We start from the raw sequence: 19,885 nt of genomic DNA, 5'->3' as shown, positions 1-19,885 counted from the left end.
TGACCATCAACTAGCCAAAACCAACCATACCTTTGCCTCTGTTTCTAAACGAGGTTAGGTAGAAGCTTTCCAAATCTGCAGCCATGTCAAAGTTAAAATACAGCTCCTGGTCAAAACTTGTCATACGGAAGGTTTTGCACCGAGCCTCGCTTTCAAACTGAGGCGAAAGGCAACTTCTTGGGATGGGTGGCACAGAACTGAGGGGTATAAGAGTAAACAGGGCAGTGACGGAATGATGTAGCGGAATAACTGGTTCCAATGAATCGTGTTTCAACATATCGGTGAGCGCGTTTCTTCTGTTCTTGATGCTACGAGGATAAAAACGATGTCTCCACTTTATTCACGTTACTAATACTGAAAGTGGGAATTTTTTATTTTGTTACTAAAAATTGTCGTACTACAAAGTGTTGGTTACTATATTTTGACGAGTTTGACGTATGGCCATCTATATTTTCCATAATCTAGGATCCTGGTTGAACGGGCAAGATTAAAGAGCGGCATACATTTACTTCGCCCGGTAAAAGTTAAAGTGAGGCAACTGACAACTTTAGAAAGTCCTTGAACGCTCTGAATATCAGGGGCTATCATACTCCTTTACTTCCTTGGTTCTTTCTTAGAATGTTTTTCACGTTTTATGTTTCTTATATCGTCACACACAGGCATGTGTCCTCGGTGTGCGGTCATATTTGCCGATTGCCTGCCATTACTGGGACTTGTGCATCGTGCATAGCGCATTCAAACATTTCTTGATTTTATACTATCCCTGTGTCCACCTCCAAAGCGTGTCATGCTTCAAGTTTCCTTATTTTGTTCTTTTACATTCCATGAAACCGATGATACAGCAATCGTTCTTGGCGCGGCACACCGCACCACCATATTCTCGAAGCTTGTTTTAGTTGTGTTTATCCTTCTGTTCGTCCTTTTTGTCAGCGTTATCTTTTCCTCTGTACCACCTTATAGCTTGCCTCAAAGACAACAGAACTGGCAAGCTGATCGGTAGAAACAAAGGAATATATATGGCGTACCTAGAAAATGAAGGACAAACGAAATATATTATTAGACACCGCTGATGCTATGCGTTTTTCGCAGGTTGTTTGCCGGCCATTACAACTCATTGGAGGGGATCAGGGGCCCGTAGCCCAGGAGAATAGGTAGCGGGGGGGGCACTGGACGCGGGAGAAGACAGGGCGGGAAGCGGGATTCCCAAGGTGGCGGGAATCGGGAAAATGGAGGAAAAAATTCTCAAATTTACGTATTTTTTTTGCAATTAAAATAGCACAAGGCGGTGGGAACCATTAAGGGAGGGGTGGGAACTAGGAGAAAAGGGTACAGGAAAAGTGAAGTAAAGACTCCATGTCCACGCGCCCCCACCCCCCACTCCCCCCCCCCCCCCCCCAAACCCACAACTTAGGTATATAAATTCTTGCTTTTACCAAACACCGAACCAGCCTCGGAATTAGTCATTGGCCGTTTTCACACTAGGAGACGGACAAATCTTCTAGACGGAAAAGTCGTCTGAAGGTTTGTTTGTCTAGTGTAAATTTAAGACGGCGTTTAGACGACTTGTCTGTCTAGACGACCAAGTCGTCCTCGAAAATTCGTCTTTCTAGACGGCCAAATGGACGGACAAATTCAGACGACTTGTACGTCCAAAATCGTGTCCGTTTTTTGTCCGTCTCAGACGGTTTGTACGTCTAGACGATTTGTCCGTCTCTGTAGTGTGAAAACGGCCAATTAGAAGTTTTGTCTACTGTCCTGATCTTCAAAAAGTATCCGGTAAATACCTAATTACGCCTTTCTGGTACGCTTTGACGGCATATCAGGCTCGTTTGGTCTCGTCATGGGCATTGTGGATCCACGAGTCTCGCCAAACTACGAACCATGGCCGAGATTCTAAAGATTTTCCTTGGATGTTACGACTGATAGGTAGCAATATAATATTAGACACGATAAAATAACACCATGCTTACTTTTGGTCGTCTGGAAAGTACAAAAGCTCCAGTATTGATGGGTCAAAAAATGCCTCCTCTGAAACATGAAACAAAAAAAACATGATCAACAAAGCAATGGAACAGATCTCCAAGAAATGAAAGGACATTGCTGGTGGCGCTTGCAATCCTCAATAAAACTTGCCTCATAATAAGAACATTAAGACTATGCAGCCAAAGGAACGTTTCCATGCTATCTCTGCTTTTTATTCTTAGGTTGTTTTTAGAACATTTTTAATTCGTAATTCAATTTTTTTTATGACAACTCTAGCACTTTTTAAACTTTTTAACTTTTTTAGCATTTAAGCGGTATCTTTTTAAAGTAGTAAGTTTTTATAGATATATATATTTTATAAATATTCTCTTTTTTTAATTTATTTTATTTATACAGGGCCCCCGTTAATACCAGTCCTGCGACTGAAGGGGTCACCCTGTTTAAATATCAATTATTATTATTATTATTATTATTATTATTATTATTATTATTATTATTATTATTATTATTATTTTTATTATTAACGCGCAGGCACGGAAGCTATAACGCTGTATTTAAACGTAAGTGGCTAAAGTTTTAACGGAATTCTCATTTATCTAGCCTAAAACTTAGCCTGCATAGCAGTCACCTAAACACACAAATAAATGGCGACATAGTGATCTGGAATCAGCTTCATAATATAGCCCCGTAAACAAAGTAAGTTTGTCTACAATAAGAAAAGTATCGTCTTTCATTAAACTGTTGTACCAATAGAGAAACAATAACAGAAGCTTAAAAAAAGTTTACTAACCTGATGATCTGATAGCTTTCTTAGCTGTGAGGACAGCTGCAGTAAAGTTTCCATCTTGAAGAGCTGTTGTAGACTTACAAAACAACACGAGTTTGTGTTAATAGTTTTATATTAGTCACTCAGTCAAGAAAGATGTCCTGGCTTATACAATCTGGACAAACTACTTTTCGGGGACCACATGGCAGCGCGTGTTTTGGCAGGAAATTCTTGACACCACCGTCTCCGGTGGTGGGAAACTACGAATAGCCAGTGAATGGTGTCTTGTGGCGATAGTCGTGGTGAACAGGGACATTCCCCTCCATTTCGAATCATTACTCGCTCCAATTCTCCTCGTTCTAAAAATCGCTCTACTTCGTAGTGTAGCGCCAGTACACTCCAGCCTGTCAAAATTAAGAAATTTGATCTACTGCACAATACCTGATGAATTGCTTCAAGTGCCTGCTCCACTTGCTGTTGAATATGATCATTAATCACCATGTTGCTGATTTTTCCCAGAAGTTGAGCGAGTGAAGTCAGCGTGATGGTAGAAGTCGCCAGGTACTCCATTGTTTTCAGTCTCATCAGCGACTCTTGTTCCTGTAGTTAACAACACAAATTAGATTTAAAACAGTTTATCCGTGCTCATCTATTGCTCATGCAGAATCAAACAAACTTATTTCGTGATCAAACATCTTGATATATCTCCAAGCCAAAGGACTCATTTCTGCTTTTTCGTGTTTTCCTTCATTCTGTGATCCAAACAATTTCCCAGCTTAAACTGTATCTTTAAACATTAATGGGAAGCAAAAACAGTTTTCTTCATTTACCAATTTGTCGAAGCAACAAAATAACTTCTTGTTGAACTTTTTCCCCAAAACTACTTTTATAGTAACTAAAAAATTAACATTATGAAACAAATTTAAGTTACCCATTTTGTCACTCCAACATCGCCAGCGAGCCTCATTTCAATACCATTCAAGGGTTTCTAGAAAAAAATGGACAGTTGCAATAAAAAAGAACAATCAATTAACATTAAGGAAATCTTAGCCACAGGCAGACCACCCTATGTGTTCGTGGTTACTTATTGTTGGTGACATGAGACGAACAAAACAAATTTTGAAATCTATAAGGACTACTGAAATAAAGCTCTAGAAATTAAATATCTAAACTACATTTCGCTCTAAATATCTCAATAAAGTTTAATGAAACGTTTATCGACTCTTGTGTTGTATTTCTTCTCCTGCGCAGGCCGTTTTAAGCGCCTTTATAACTGATTTAGCCGGATAAACGTTTCATTAAACTTTATTGAGATATTTAGAGCGAAATGTAGTTTAGATATTTAATTTCTAAAGCTTTATTTCCAGTTATTTCAGTAGCCCTTATAGATTTTAATTTTTTTGTTCGCCTCATGTCACCAACAATATTAACCACGAACACATAGGGTGGTCTGCCTGTGCCTTAGCTAGCACTACAGTAGTCATACAGTATCAGGGAGCTTGAGCGATGGTCACGGCAACGCCTAGTATAAAACAAATTTATATTATTTACGAAACTTGTTTTGATTGTTTTTGCTTTACATGACTATTTGATTCCGAATAGAAATACTAAAAAATAGCCGTCATGTTTCACGTTGTTGTTTTGCAGAAGGCGGCTAAGAAAATTAGCAAGTTTATGACGCTCGTGCTGAGCTATTGTTCTGCTCGTTAAACCTTCTTACGTGGTGTCTTTCTTTTTGCCGTTGTTAATGTTGTTGTAGCCTGCGAACACAGACGTATTTCCGGCTGTCGCTTGTCTCCACCGAAATACGCCTGTGTTCGCAGTGATGTTGCCCAACCGCTAATCTTACAGTGGTCGCATTGTATTTTACATTGCTTGAGTTCTTACCACGGGCATCAAGCCTAACAACAGCTTGAGTTGTGAGAGGAACACACTCATGACGGGCTTCATATCCACAGCTATCTGCTGTGGCTTGGTGCTGTTCGCTGGTGCAGTCTTCTGTACATTGTAGATCATGATTCCGCCCCACTGAGGACTCAAAAATGCATTGCTACTGCTCAGCTCACCTGCAGGAAAAATTTGCACAAGATTTAAACGTCATGTAATTGTCAGTAATTTCATGAAGGAATGGAATGAAAAGGGAGAAAGATTCTCAATAGACTGCCTATCCTGTGCTCCTGCTACCAACCCACAGGCCACCAAACTATCAGTCTTCATTACGTATTTTTAAAAAAAACTAATTGATAAGTTAGGTCTTACCGTCTTTATTTTTCATGTAAAGAGGCGTTTGCGTCTGAGAAGGGACATAAACAACAAAGTTCAGACTTGGATACAAGGAAATATGAGAACCTGGAAGGAAAAAACAGTTCGTCAAAACTATGAAATGTTCTTTCCCACTGCTGCAAAAACTCAACTGGCGAAGGAGTAGACTATTAAGGTCCTTAAACACGAATGGACGTGTTAAAGGGACATGCAGAGACATGTAGCAGGGACAAAATCACAGCACGATGTGTAGTGAGGAAAAGTTGAATTGACATATTCCCTTGTGTGCTGATGCTTTTCAAGGATATGTCACCGCTACATTTATTTTCTACTGTGTGTACCATGTACATGTTGTGTTTTTGACCCCGTTACATTTTTCTGTGACATGTCACTGTTACTTGTCTCTTCATGTGTCAGCACCATTAGCAGCCTCTATTTGTCTCTCAAAAGAACTGAGAGAATACAAAATTAGCTGCAAAAGCCATCTAAGATCTGCGCACACTTCATGCAAATGCAGCCACAAAACTCCCAGATTACAGCTTTGCTGCTTGCTACTGCTTAAAGTTTGTGCTCTAATCCAGTCAAATACCAGCAAAGTCTGTTTATGATTCACTTGCGTCCAAGCAACCAGCCCTACGCCCCAGCTTCTACAGATACCAGATGAAAGTCCATCTCTGGTTACCCAGCAGCATTTTATAAATTTTTCATATGTGGATCCTGCTTAGGGAGACTGGAAGTGTCCTGCCTAAGAGCACAACACAGTAACTATGACCAGGATCTTATATACATTTTATTCACATACCAAGTTTTGCTTCAATGGGATTAATCATGTGCGGCAAGTCTTCGTAAGGAAGATAGAAAGTCTGTCCATCTTTGCGGGGATTGATTTTGATGCTACTGTAATGAAGAACCTGTGGCAAACAAGAAGCAGTCATACATCACCTTTCAATATCATAAAATTCTGAAGGTAAAGAGCAATCTTCTGTTCCGTTTCATGATGCCTCTATCTTGTCACAATACCAAATTTTCTCTGTTTCCAGCAATGTTTGAATCTCGGATTTCAAGTATCCACTTTTTTTTTACCATTCTGCCATCCCTCTTCCCACAAATGGTTCCAGAACTACAATAAAACCACTCAATGACGATGTTTCATAAAGTTCCATACAAATTTGAATGGCAGCATTGTGAGTCTGAGTGCCCCGTGCTTCAAATATGCATCAAATTCTTGAATTATAAAAAATAAGAGAAACTAGTAATAATACCTGAGAATCCACAGTGATATCCAAATGAGGAACCTTCAGCAAAAATGGATCTAAGTATTCTGGATAACAGGGTTAAAAATTTGTTTAGGGAAAGAACTATAAAAAAATAATAAATAAACAAACAAATAGAGAAGTGAGCAAGCAATGAAGGATTTGACTTACTTTGTACAGCAGACTCAATATCCCATTCAGCCAGAACAGAGTCTGGATCAGAGTTAAGGAGGGTAAAAGAAACCTGGAAACCTACAAAAATATGAAAATATTCATTGGAATTTATCAATAAGCTAAGATACTCTCTCTCAACCGGTAATACATACAGCTTACATTAATTTGTGCTTAGCAAATTAACTTTAAAATTCTTCATGACTGTCTGGTTAAACTGTCTTTAACACTGCACAACACACAGGTCATAAGTTATATGGAAAGCATACATAAAGAACTGGAAACTATAAAGAAAAATCCTGATTATGTGGTTATAATGTTATAATTGACAGTTCAAACCTGTTATTGACTTCTGGGCTCTCATACTTTCCACAGTGTCCTAGGAAAGCATTAATATAAAACCTTGTCAAATAATATTTTCAATAATGAGATTCTCTGTATAAGCAAACTGACATCTTTCCATAATGGCACATTCAAGCATCTTGAATCAAGTGAGTTGAAACAAGAAAAACACACTATTTTCAGGGAATGTTAATGAAGAAAAGAAATTAGTCCCTAAAACAAAGACCCTTTAGAATCAGTCTAAAACAAAATTGACTTGTAAGCCATAGGGTACCAAAAACTCAGAAATAAAGACTTGATATTTATACTTGTTTTATTAACCCCTTGCCTACCACAGCCAAACACACCAAGCGACCGGCGGCCATATTGAATTTTTAATGAGATTCTACATTTGGCTAAGCAATGGCATCTTTTCAGATAAAATATTAAAGTACACCTAGATTAAGCATTTACAATGAGTTCCTCTGCCTTTTCCGCATTCTCTTACTGTACTGTTGACTCGTACAGCTCCCCGGCGAACTCCTTGACCATGTGCATTTGGAGGTTCAATTTCTTCGATCGATCGAGGTTTCTTCGTCGCCACCTTCTTCTTCTTTTTGTTCATACTCTTCAGAATCACTTGCCATTAGTTCGCTGTGACTTAAATCGCTTGCATCAGAGTCGCGTTTGGCAAGGACAAGGCTGCACACTGATTTCCGGAGTGCCCACCGCTTGAAGCGAATAAATCCTCTGAAATTAGTCCTGTCGACCCAATTCCTCCACAGAATCAAAGAAGAGATGTTGAAGTTCCATGTCTGTTCACTTGATTCGCAATTCTGCGCTCAAACGCCTTCGCTACGAAAGCTTTTTTCCGAAATTGCTTCACTTCACAAATTCGAAATAGCCGCGTCCAAACTGGCGTGGACGTTCTCGTGGTTCGCATAGCATGTTGGGTGACTATAATTAACCCGACGGGGGTGGACAGCATCGATTTGTTGACAGCTATGCACCGGCGACAAATCGATGCTGTCCACCCCCGTCGGGTTAATTATAGTCACCCAACCACGAGAACGTCCACGCCAGTTTGGACGCGGCTATTTCGAATTTGTGAAGTGAAGAAATTTCGGAAAAAAGCTTTCGTAGCGAAGGCGTTTGAGCGCAGAATTGCGAATCAAGTGAACAGACATGGAACTTCAACATCTCTTCTTTGATTCTGTGGAGGAATTGGGTCAACAGGACTAATTTCAGAGGATTTATTCGCTTCGAGCGGCGGGCACTCCGGAAATCAGTGTACAGCCTTGTCTTTATTTTAGCAGTGGACACCTAAATAACGATAACTCGCCGAAAACGCGTTGTATCGACCTGAGAATCTGGCAGACAACGAAGAATGAAACAACGAATCAGAGTAAGTCAACTTTGTTCACAAAATATACATTTTTTTTACTTTTAAAGCAAAACCGTTGTTTCCCATACAAACCCTTATAAATCGAATCTTTGTAACACAACACCGCTCGTAAGCAAGAGTCACGTCCAAAGGTAATCTGATAGAGAGCTTGGGCCGCCTGTGACACAAGCCGCCATTTTGTACATTGTCTGAGCAAAAAGCAATTTTATTGGGTCAGCGGTGTTTCAAAAGTAGTGCCAGACCTTTCTCAACAACCGGGGATGATTTATTCAAGGCATCGCGAACAACCAGGCTTTCAGTGATGTCTTTTGGTTGAGGACGTATATATACGTCCTCGGTCATTGCGTGACAACAGAGAGGACGTATATATATACGTCCTTGGTAGGCAACGGGTTAAATACACAAATTTAATTTTTAATTTTTCCCTCAGCATTTTGCTTGACAAAACCACATCATTCTAATTTAATAGTTACTGCACACCTTTGCAAATTGCCTCTTTGAAGCCATACTAAATGCTCTGTTGACTTCTTCTTCATTGACAAAAATGCTCCTAACAACGTCAGTGATTGCCGAAGCCAGCTTTGCAGAATCTACAGAAACAAATTTTTAAATTTTAAAATTACTTTTAAATTTTAAAATTACTTGTGAGTACATGTAGACATTTTACAAAATAATGCATTTTAGATGCATAACCTGAGTTCCATGTTGAAAAACAAACATCAAATAAATATTTTCTTTTTTACAGGACCAAGCAAATTCCCTAGAGGGTGTTGCACTTTTATCAGACATATATTAAATATTTCTCTATTGTTTAGTCCTTCAAATTCCAGGGCTGCAAATAACAGTCCGACATTGGACACTAGCCAACCACAATTTGCCAATGTCTGATGAAATTCCAACTGTGGTCAGACAGAATGTTCCAGTGCAAACACCAATGTTCCGCATTGACAATGCATTATATTAGCAGGTTCACATATGGAGCAGTACTTTAAGATGACGTCCGACCTCACTTTTGTTTTGTCCAATCAAAATGGTAACTTAGTCGGACGCATGTCCTTTCAAGGGAAAAAATTATTTGATTTTTTTAAGAGGGTTTATTCTTATGACAGAAACCTAAACTATCTCAAACCTTTCCTACCTTTGTCATTGTATAAGATACAATGAAAGTATTTTCCAACAGATGCATCAATGCCATTTGACTCTGGACTTTCATGAGGTAGCACAAAAAATGAGTAATGCTGACTTCCTTTATTTGACGAGCTGTCTTGCAGTTGAAAATAATCATCTAACTCTGTTGATGAGAAACATTCGGAACCTCGTTTAAATTATACACTGTCTGTGCTTGTTACATAATTTGTTAATGTTGACCTCGGGGGGGGGGGGGGGGCTACTCCCATATATGGGCTATATACTAGGCATGTGCCACTAGACATGGTATGCTTTTGTCTCCCTGACTCGGGGGAGGGGGGCATTCCCATATATGGGCTATACAGGCATGTGCCGCTCAACAGGGCATGCTTTTTGCCTCCCTGACCCTGGAATAGGGTATAGAATTCAGCCTTTTTCTCTGGAACAGGGTCGATTTTTCCTTAGAATCCTGATTAAGCATGATCAAGTATAGCTGCTATGTCTAAATTTTTTAGTGAATAACACAAATTAAATATGGTCACATGTTTGCCAACTGAAGGTTTTTTTAGGTTTAATCTTGGCATTTTGCCTTGAATATTTGCAGGGTTTTCATATGTAGCTGGCTCCTGACAAAAAGTGCCACCTACTTTCAATTGTTATATTGACTGGCTACACTACATGGTATGTTCTTTGCTTACAAGCAGAAATAATTATTATTGTCTGGTGCCTTTGAAAAAGGTTAAATTCTTCTTGTGGGTAAAAGATAACTGAGCTGTAAGACAAAGTGAAACTATATTTTGTTTGCTTTACCTTGCAAGGATCTGGTTTTCAGTTCTGTGAATACAGCTGCAGAATCTGAAATTTCTTTCTTTTCAACTGTCAGCTTATAGTCAGCTGATATGACAGAATCATCTAAAGGGTTGAAAACAGCATTAAAATATTAAAGTCATGCCTTTAATAAATACATAGAAAGGATTGGCATGAGTGTGTGTTAGACTCAGGCTTTAAACTACATTTTTTGAGGTAAGTTAACTTCTTATAATTCATAATATGAAGACATTAAATGCAAAGTTAATGTAAGTTCAGCAGTATTTCAATTTATACTAAGTAGAAAAGGAGACTGAGAGAGCACAGCAAAATATCATAACACAGTTGTAACAAACATTTTAATCAAATAACTTTTTGTGCTTGCAACATATTAACATAACTTGTCAGCACTAGATATGGTAACTTACCCCTTTCTTTACCAAGCTCTTTCTCAATCTCTTCTTTTAAAGCAACAGGATCTTGAAGCCCCAGAAGAATAACGTTCAGGTTTGTTACATACCTCACCTACACGAAATCAGAAGTCACAGATATCTGCCACTGAAACAATATTTTTTGTTCAATATTGCACAACTTCGTTATTGTTATACTAAATTGCTATTATTCTATCCATGTGTCAAGTATCATCATCATCATCATCATCATCATTATCATCATCTTCAATCATCATCATCATCATTATTATCACTATAAGTTCAGCATAATCAAACAAAATTAAAATTTGTTAGGAGAGTATGTCTCAAGGTGACATGCCAAATGTGCTTCTTACTCAACAACCTGTGAGAAAGCAGTGTGTTCGAAGACTAAATTTCATTCCACTATTGTGTGCTACTGTTCAAATTAGTTATTCAAGATACCTTGAGTTGGTTGAGCTCCTCTATCTCAGCATAGGGAAGGGATGCTCTGTACACTTTTGTTGTGTTCCACCAAAGAGGAAGACCAACACAAATAAAAATAACTCCTACGCTAAGTGAAACCAATGCTTGTGTCCTCTTCTCTATCAGAGCTGTAATAAATTATTACCATCATTCAAAGTATTAAAAATGGTTCCTCTTGATTTGATGACTGCATTTGGAAGACACATAATCCAGAATGCTGGATGCCATTGTGTGTACCAATACAGTATACAGTCAACTCTTGCCTTGCAGACACTTCGCTATTACAGACACCCTGTTTTTACGGACAGGAGTTGAAGTCCTCGCGAATAAAAATTAGTAAAAATAACTCTTGTTACTATGGACTTCCTGTATAACGGGCAGCAAATGATGGTCCCAAAGGAGTCTGTTATAGAGGGAGTTGACTGTAATTGGTTTGGACAAAAGTAAAGGTTGGCTTGGTTTGAGTTTGCTTAGCTTGGTTATAGTCAGTTATTGTTTGGGGAAGGGTTATCTCTCCACTTGTATCATGCATCCTACAAAATCACAACCCTTGAAATCCCCCCCCCCCCCCCCTTGCTCGGCCCCCTTGAAATACCGGTAATTATTATTTGAGATTTTAAAGTCTTTAAATTGCAACTAATAATTCAGAAGAGATGTACCACTTGGTTTGCAATAGTGTTTGAACAGGGCTGTACAAACTTCATTAAAGTTTACCAGCAGTTTAATATGAGGTTGATATACAGCAATTTCAAATTTTTAATGGGGGCATTGAACTATCTGACAGTGTATTATACTATGGGAAGACGTGTTTCTCTATCACAAAGTACTACATGTTCCATCAGGCCCAAATCAACAGAAATTGCAAGTAGCTAGTTGTCATGAATAATAATAAAAACAGACTGCAGTAGACTTTTATATAAAAGTAAAGTAGTGTTGACTATGCCATAATATTGAATAATCATCCATAATATTGTAACGTCTAACATGTAAATAGATTGAAAAAATGCCTCCGATTTAACTGACTAAAATATTTTGCGCGCAACAAGTCCTTCATTTCTTACTCACCTTTCCTATCTTTTTCCCCGTTCGCCATGTTGATTCTCGGTCAGGAATCTGGCACTAGTTTGTTTTCCGCTGACCAGTTCTCATTGTTTACAAAAATCAAAATGGCGGCTAAGTCTGCGGACAATGGAACACGTTTACTCGTTATAAATGCTGATGATTTTGGATATTGTGATCAAAGGAACCGTGGTATAGTAGAATCCTTTCAAACTGGAGTAGTTTCGAGTGCTTCTCTCCTTGTAAACGCAGATAAGACATTAGAAGCAGTAAAGTTATCTAAGGAGCATGGGATACCCCTTGGTCTTCACCTCAATCTGACTGAGGGCCGACCAATGAAAACAAGTCACAACTCACTTACGGCAAAGAACGGCTACATGAGAGGCAAGTTCGGATTTAGGGAAGCTTTTAAAAGTGGAAAAATTGATTTGGATGAGGTAAATTTATTTAAAATTACTTTATATTTAAATATTTAATAGAGGGGCCTGAAGGGGGTAAAATGGGAACTGGAATTTCGTACAAAATTTTCACTGAAAAATGGGACTGGGAATCACCAACAAAAATGGGCCTGTAACTGCAATTTGGGCTTAATGGAGGCTGGGAAATGGGATTTGGGCTAAATTTTAGCTGGGAAATGGGATTTATAACCGCCATGATCTCCCAGGGGGGCCTGGGGGGTACTCCCATATAAGGGCTATACGGGTATGTGCCGCTCAACAGGGTATGCTTTTTGCCTCTCTGACTCTGGAACAGGGTCGTTTTTTACCCAGAATCATGATTAAACACGATCAAGTTTGGCTATTAAACTCTGCTCCTCTAATCGCTTTATCTCCGAGCCACAGAAGAAGTCAAGTGAGCCAGAGTGAACGCTTTGTGTGATGTATACGCTAGTGTTTTTATATCTATCTACATATATTTCCATTGTGGATATTGTCTGGAACAGGGTACCTATTTTGCAATGTTTGTCTGGAACAGGGTCGCAAATTCAGCTTTTTTTCTCTGGAACAGGTCCAGAGTCTCAGAGACTCAGCGGCACACCCCCGTGGTAAATTTTAGGGAGTACCCCCCCCCCCGGGCAGGGGGGTACTCCAGCTTGTTAATGACGGTGATGATCGAAGGATTTTTTTGGGTTTGAAATTTTCGATTCCGGGATTTATTTGGGTTGGAAAATTTGTCAAGTATTTTTTTGGGTGACCTGGTTTAAATAGGGGATTTTTTTGGGTATTAATAAAGTGCCTTGGCGCGGCCTTGGCGTAGTTATGGTATGATGAATAAATAAAATGAGTGTTCTTTGTGTTATATTATTACCCCTCCTGGCAATTTAGGGGTAATTTGACAAAGGATTTTTTGGGGGTTATTTTTGGTCCAGGGATTTTTTTGGGTAATGTCGGAAGACTTGGGGATTTTTTGGGGTCCTGAGTTTTGCCGCCATTCGATCATCCCCGTCATTTACAAGCCGGAGGATCCCCCCCCCCCCCCTCCCCTGGGCATGATCTATGGCATCTACAGAATTGTGCATTAAGTTTTCCCAAACTTCAATAAAGTGTCTGTATCACTAGGTTGTGTAAACTTGATTAACATGTGCAATTACATGTTGATTTCTTGATGCTTATTTCCTCTCTGCTTGATGACAAAGTGTTAAAATTGTAAGGAGAATTAGATGTGGATCGGATCACTTTGAGATAGATTCTTTTCTATGTACACCATGTGTGGAGAGTTCATCTTATGGTTTGGCAAGCTCATGTATTTTATCTTTTTCTTGACAAGGCAGGTTAAACAGGAAATACAGGCTCAGTTGCAGTGGTTTGTTGACATTGTTGGATCATCACCTACGCATATTGATGGACATCAACATGTTCATGTGATACCACAAGTGTGTGAAATTCTTGCCACAGTCATGAAAAAGAATGGAATTCACTGGACAAGAATACCTGTGCAAGAAAACTTAGATGAATGTGCGTGGATAGAAGAACCAAGAAAACACTTCTTCAAATCTGTCATAACAGAGGCAGAAAATGCCAAAGAAGTTTTCTCTTGCCACGGAATAAGGTAATATGTTAAAAGCTAATAAAATTATGATCTGTGAATTTGAGAAAAGAAATTTTGAATATTTGATTATACCCAGAGTATACCTACATGTTGTGGTTTAAATTTATCTTTGGTCTAAAATTTGTTAAAACAGTTTGATTCTCATGTCCATTATCATAATCTGAGACCAAGGGAAATAAAAAGCAAACTGGTTTGAAAAATTTTAAACCAAAGAATTTGAACCACAACATATACTCCCTGGTTCATAGCCTAAATGCAGATGCTTTTAAACCTAATCAATTTTTGAAGATGAAGAGTTGATACTGCTTAAACTATTATTTAATTTTTCTCTTCAAAGGTAAATAGCATGTGTGATACATTGCCTTAAAGATGATTTCCAGTCCGTACTGCACAATCTCCGCCTGCAATGTTTGTGAATCTCACAAACAGAAGAATGTTTACTAGCAAAAATAAAAATTCCGGGACAAAACTTACCTTTTTCTTCATTATTAACGCCAGATATCCTTGCAAAACAATAATAACGAGTAAAAGAAGCTCGATGGTATTTCAAACGGACGTTTTAGTTCATCATGAATTCTTGAACGAAACGATCCGTAATGGCGAACTAAAAAACTTCATGTACGCTATCACCGAAGTGTAACGTTTCAACGAATTCAAAACAAAAATGAATACAAACCCTGAGTCTGCGCAGTACGGACTAGAAATCATCTTTAAGTATTTTAATTTACTAAAATTATTTCCTTTTTTTTGCAGGTTCCCAAATCATTTTATTGGTCTTAGCACCATGGGAAAATACATGACACTTTCAAGTCTTAAACAATCTATAGAAAGTGCATTCATACAACAACAGCAACATGACGTCACAGAAGCAGATTTTAAAACTGTTTGTGAGCTCATGGTGCATCCTGGGTATAAAAGCATTACAGGGAGTGGAGGGTGTGGTGAGGGACCTGATTTGTTTGCTTGCTCTGATGATAGGGAGCATGAATTGGCAATTCTTAAGAGCTATGACCTCAAGGAGTACCTAAAATCTAATAATATAAGGGTGTGCTCTTTTAAGGAATTGTGATACTGTTAAATTCCCCCCCCCCCCCCAATTCAAATCTCAGATGCAAAAATCCTTCTGAAAATAAGTTCCATCATATAAATTATGAACTGATTCTTACTGTAAGATTCCCCCCCCCCCAATTCAAATCTCAGATGCAAAAATCCTTCTGAAAATAAGTTCCATCATATAAATTATGAACTCCCTCCAAAAGAAAGCCCGTGGACTTGAAAGAAGGGGGGTGAATAGGGGTAAGCAAATCCACCAATCTGTGCTATTTTTTTGGCCAAATCTGACAATCCACCACTATTTTTGTTCAAATCCACATTTACGGTACTTAAAAACTTTGTGTGGTATAGTTTTACTGTGACGTATGGTAGATGGAGTTTTTTTATGTTATTTTTTTTAAGGAGTTTTGTTTTATTAGCTTGTTTTTGCGACAATTCCACCAATATAACATATTGACGACGACTGACCAAAGTGATCCAAACTTTTGTTTAGTATTCATGATCTAAACTTCTTGACATGAAGAGTCCGGAATCAGCGCCAAAATTCTTAGCTTATCAGTGATTCGCTGTATTCTTGGAATCTGCAAATCCACTCAATGTATCGCAAAAAAATCTGTCAATCCTCGAACCTATTCACCCCCTCCCGACAGGGATATTGAGCAAATGTAAGCCCAGGGTTTATTTTCATAATTTTACAGTAAGAATCAGATCTTTTCTTCCATAATACCGGTAGATGACAAATGACTAAACCAAGTTCTTTTCTGGGTTCACTTTTTTGAGTTAGATTTGAGGAGACAAGTGAAATGCTGCATGTCAGTGATCTCAATTATCTGTGTGGACAAATAATATTTAAAACAATTGGATTTGCTGTATTTAATAACAATAATATTTAGTCAAGTAAAGGAAGGCAATATTTATATTTTATGCTTGGCTTAAAGCATTTTTATTTAAGTCTGCAGATCACAAAATCTACAAAAATCCTTAGACTGCAACCTAAATGCATAGGATTAGATTTTTCCAAGTATCCATAAAACTATTTAAATATTAATATTTAATATTATTTTCAACTCTAACTCATCCTCTGTCTTTCTTTCATCTCCAGTTTCTCATCTTATATTCCAGGATGAATTGTTGGCCAACATCTATACTTATTCTAAACTAATGCCAGCTCCTGTGTAATAAATTTCAAGGAGTCTAGAATTTCAGCTACACGGTTTTGCTGTAACAAAGCTGTAAAGTCACTTCTAATAACAAAAATTGAAGGCTTGGTTTTCATACATGGAATCTTAACATCAAACTTCTAACCTAAACTGCTCAAATTGATAAGTTTCAAGTCCTTAATGAGCAATATTACGAAAGTTAAATTTCTTACAAAGCGTAAGCAATACCGGTAAATAGCAAAGCCATACTCCAATACTGAGCAAATAATAAAATTCTTTTAGATCCTAATGTTCTGGTAGTTGATTTTGTGTTTATCAGAGATCTAAATAAATACAGAATAGTCATTCTGTATTGATTAACATGAAAATGAAAATAGTCTGACTATCAACAATGAAATATGTGGTATACTGGGAAAGAATACCACAATAAACTGTGGAGCAAAGTTAAAAACCACTTGAAATTCCCTTTGAATGTTTGTGAAAGAAAAAAAAAATGAGTGTCTTAAAGTGCAGCCTTAAAGTTTGGCCATAGCGTATGATGGCTTCTGGGTGAATTGCTCCTCTTCTGTGGATCCTTTCAGTGCTGTCGTCGAGCTTGTTCCTCCGCTGATTGCCATGGACACTTTGTCAAAATACCCTGTGCCCACCTCCCTCTGGTGTTTATGTGCTGTGAAACCATGCTTAGCTTGCGCAAACTCATCTTCTTGGATCCTAGTGTAGGCAGACATGCCATTGTCTCTGTAATCACGTGCGAGCTTAAACATGGCGTGATTAAGTGAGTGAAATCCGGCCAAGGTAACGAACTGAAATCGATAACCCATTTTGCCCAGTTCTTTCTGAAACACTGCAATCTCTGCATCGCTGAGATTGGCTTTCCAGTTGAATGATGGGGAACAGTTGTATGCAAGAATTTTTCCAGGGTAACGTGCGTGAATGGCTTCAGCAAATCTTCTTGCTTCTTGCAGGTTTGGCTTGCCAGTTTCACACCACAGAACATCGCAGTAAGGTGCATAGGCCAGTCCTCGAGCAATGGCTTGATCTAAACCTGTTTTCGCACGGAAGAACCCCTCAGGAGTCCTCTCGCCTGTAAGGAATGGCCTGTCATACGGGTCAATATCTGACGTGACCAGGGCGGCAGAGTTAGCATCAGTGCGGCCAACAATGACAATAGGGACATCCAAAACATCGCCAGCCAATCGAGCTGCATTCAACACCTTGATGAACTGCTGAGTCGGCACAAGAACTTTTCCTCCCATGTGGCCACATTTCTTTTCTGAGGCCAGTTGGTCTTCAAAATGAACGGCGGCAGCACCTGCTGCAATCTGTTGACAAAAGAAGTCATGAGTTGTTAGCCAAAAATTATTTTTTAACCTGTAAGTAATGTACTTGACTGATAAAATACCAGAGGTGTGAAAGATCATAGCAAACAAAAACGGCTGGCACTAAGGGTACTGACTTGACTTAACCCTAATCTTCACCCCTGTTTATTCGTCAACCAACAACTTGATAGGGTTCTTCGGTCAACATAATATTTAGTGATCATTAATAGAGTAAGCTAAACTTTCACAGATCATTTCACTTGGCATTTGGTGACCCAATTTTAATTGCTGAGAAAAAGCTGTTGAAGTAGAAATGAGGGTATATTTGGAGATAAAAATTTAATCTTAAGGTACATGTAGGTCAATAAAAGTTTTAAAAGCCAGGAACTTACCATGGACTTAGTGAGTTCAAATGCATTCAGTGGTCCCCCAAATCCAGCTTCACAGTCGGCAACAATGGGCAAAAAGTAATCAATGTGCTTTTCAGTTCCTTCCATGTGCGCAATCTGGTCTGCCCTGATGAAGGCATTATTGATACGCTCCACTAGCTTAGGTGCAGAGTTAGCGGGATACAAGCTCTGATCAGGATATGTCTGTGCAGCAAGATTGTTATCCCCGGCAACTTGCCAGCCACTCAGGTAGATGGCTTTTAGGCCTGCTTTGGCCATCTGTACCGCCTGGCCGCCTGAAATCACAAACATGTTTAATCAATATATTTCTTTTTAACAAAAAAAAATAAATAAAAAGTTATTCAGTTTTTTTCCTTCTACTTTGCCAGAATATTAGATCAAAAAATCGTGTTAGATTTGATAAGTTAAGTCTTCTTTCATTATAATTAAGCTTATTTTTTTTTTTTTTTCCTGATGCGATGCGATCTAAGAGGGTGATCGAGTCGAATTCCATCGAGTCAAAATGCGTCATTCGCCTCCCGTAAAGATGATCATTGAACGTTAGTCCGTTCATCCGATCTAAAAATATTTTTTTGCGGTTTTGTTTTGAAGTCGGCATTTAAGTTTTTGAAAGGAAATCGAGTGGAAAATTGTCGAGTCACATCAGTCTTCACCGGTTTTCACATCTCAGTCCAAAGTTCATTTGCCGTTCCGCTAAATTTCCACGTCATTCGATTTTCTTGGGTTGACGTGGCCGTGAAAAAATCGTATCGTAAATTTTTTTTAGAGTTATTTTCAATAAACTAGTGAAAAAAGATGAAAAGGCATTTAAATTCAAGAGATCGAGCTTGTCAAACTCGCTCGCGGAAAAATCCCAAGCAAATTGCGCGCCACATCGTAACATTCACCATATTTGGGAAGAGAGTGGCTTTCACGTGGAGCAAAAACTCGGCCCTGCGTCAAAATAGACATCGAGGATACGGACTGGGAATTCCGATAAAAACGACGTTTTCTTACCTGTTAGGGCTCCCATAGCGTTTATGTAAGAATTTCCTCCACGAGTCAAGTAATTCCAGAGTTTTGTTGTGCCTCGCCTCGCCAAAGTGTACTCGATCTTTAAAGAACCGCGGAGCTTTTCGACAGTCTCTGGGCTATAGTTCCTCTTGATTCCTTCGAATCGCTGATGTTTGGAATACATTGTGAAAAAGATCGAAAAAACTTAAAACTCGACTCTAGTAGACTTGGAAATCCTTACTCAGGGAGACGCTTCTCCGTAAAAATACTAAAGAAGAACAAACTTCAGATTTACAAATGTTTTGTAAATTTATGCCCGTGGACTTTGAACACTTGTCTAAGCGGCGTTTCTATTGGTGGAAAAGACAATCTTTTGTCCTATTGGCAGTTTTCATTGGAGCACGCTAAAATCCAAATAAACAACACGAATTTTTCTTTCATTCATTTTTTTTGCGAACATGAATCAAATCACGAACTTTGGGAATACTCTAAAACTTATTGTTCGAATTTAAAGAACAATTTAACGCTTCAAAAATTTCCATTTGTAAAAATTTAAAAGTCAAGATCCACTGGAGTTCCAGAAAAGTTTTAGCCGAAAGTTTCGAACGATTGTTTATTCTGCCTGAATCTGATGCAATATCTTGGCGGGTTGCAAATAGTTTGGTTGCTAAGGGAACGTGCCAGACTGCACATGTAGAGATTTACAGAACGTTTACTGAAAAAAATCACAAAATGAAATGTTAAACACTGTCAAAGACTGAAAGAGAACGATATTTCTTGTTTTATTCGCGATTTATAGCGGCCAAGCCGCCGGCTACAAACACCCCCAGTCACACCCCCAGCGTTACCC

At 38.6% G+C, this 19,885-nt stretch overlaps 3 protein-coding genes across 3 annotated transcripts; 1 reads left to right on the top strand and 2 right to left on the bottom strand.

The window, feature by feature from the left end:
* Nucleotides 1–355: 355 nt before the first annotated feature.
* LOC144646823 (GPI-anchor transamidase component PIGS-like) lies at nucleotides 356–12,105 on the bottom strand. The gene is made up of 17 exons (XM_078506515.1): nucleotides 12,058–12,105; nucleotides 10,972–11,120; nucleotides 10,525–10,621; nucleotides 10,100–10,201; nucleotides 9,300–9,452; nucleotides 8,642–8,751; nucleotides 6,775–6,814; nucleotides 6,436–6,516; nucleotides 6,274–6,332; nucleotides 5,814–5,922; nucleotides 5,009–5,098; nucleotides 4,637–4,815; nucleotides 3,681–3,737; nucleotides 3,191–3,349; nucleotides 2,774–2,846; nucleotides 1,971–2,028; nucleotides 356–1,025 (listed from the first exon to the last, which is right to left on the bottom strand). Exons 1-17 carry the CDS (start codon nucleotides 12,083–12,085, stop codon nucleotides 893–895), a joined length of 1,677 nt encoding a protein of 558 aa, XP_078362641.1. The 5' UTR covers nucleotides 12,086–12,105; the 3' UTR covers nucleotides 356–892.
* A 53-nt stretch (nucleotides 12,106–12,158) lies between these two features.
* LOC144647508 (carbohydrate deacetylase-like) lies at nucleotides 12,159–16,867 on the top strand. The gene is made up of 3 exons (XM_078507305.1): nucleotides 12,159–12,488; nucleotides 13,823–14,100; nucleotides 14,854–16,867. Exons 1-3 carry the CDS (start codon nucleotides 12,159–12,161, stop codon nucleotides 15,167–15,169), a joined length of 924 nt encoding a protein of 307 aa, XP_078363431.1. The 3' UTR covers nucleotides 15,170–16,867.
* Nucleotides 16,067–19,353, bottom strand: LOC144646810 (isocitrate lyase-like). Its single transcript, XM_078506497.1, has 3 exons — nucleotides 19,039–19,353; nucleotides 18,025–18,317; nucleotides 16,067–17,635 (listed from the first exon to the last, which is right to left on the bottom strand). The coding sequence occupies exons 1-3, from the start codon at nucleotides 19,217–19,219 to the stop codon at nucleotides 16,829–16,831; spliced, it is 1,281 nt and encodes a 426-aa protein (XP_078362623.1). The 5' UTR covers nucleotides 19,220–19,353; the 3' UTR covers nucleotides 16,067–16,828.
* Nucleotides 19,354–19,885: the final 532 nt, after the last annotated feature.

This window comes from Oculina patagonica, chromosome 3 (assembly GCF_052425735.1).
Source record: "Oculina patagonica isolate OP01 chromosome 3, crgOcupat, whole genome shotgun sequence".
Lineage (NCBI taxonomy): Eukaryota > Metazoa > Cnidaria > Anthozoa > Scleractinia > Oculinidae > Oculina > Oculina patagonica.
This window is presented reverse-complemented; position numbering and strand designations above follow the sequence as displayed.

Bases quoted from the DNA above. Each gene is read 5' to 3' on its own strand.
- LOC144646823 (XM_078506515.1), bottom strand. From the start codon at position 12,085: ATGGCGAACGGGGAAAAAGATAGGAAAG. The intron at 2,847-3,190 runs GTATTGTGCAGT...TTGTTTTGTAAG, and splicing joins CACTTGAAGCAATTCATCAG to TCTACAACAGCTCTTCAAGA. The intron at 2,029-2,773 runs GTTAGTAAACTT...TTCATGTTTCAG, and splicing joins GAAAGCTATCAGATCATCAG to AGGAGGCATTTTTTGACCCA.
- LOC144647508 (XM_078507305.1), top strand. From the start codon at position 12,159: ATGGCGGCTAAGTCTGCGGACAATGGAACACGTTTACTCGTTATAAAT. The intron at 12,489-13,822 runs GTAAATTTATTT...TTGACAAGGCAG, and splicing joins GAAAAATTGATTTGGATGAG to GTTAAACAGGAAATACAGGC. The intron at 14,101-14,853 runs GTAATATGTTAA...TTTTTTTTGCAG, and splicing joins TTCTCTTGCCACGGAATAAG to GTTCCCAAATCATTTTATTG.
- LOC144646810 (XM_078506497.1), bottom strand. From the start codon at position 19,219: ATGTATTCCAAACATCAGCGATTCGAAGGAATCAAGAGGAACTATAGC. The intron at 18,318-19,038 runs GTAAGAAAACGT...TTGTGATTTCAG, and splicing joins CGCTATGGGAGCCCTAACAG to GCGGCCAGGCGGTACAGATG. The intron at 17,636-18,024 runs GTAAGTTCCTGG...TTTTGTCAACAG, and splicing joins TTGAACTCACTAAGTCCATG to ATTGCAGCAGGTGCTGCCGC.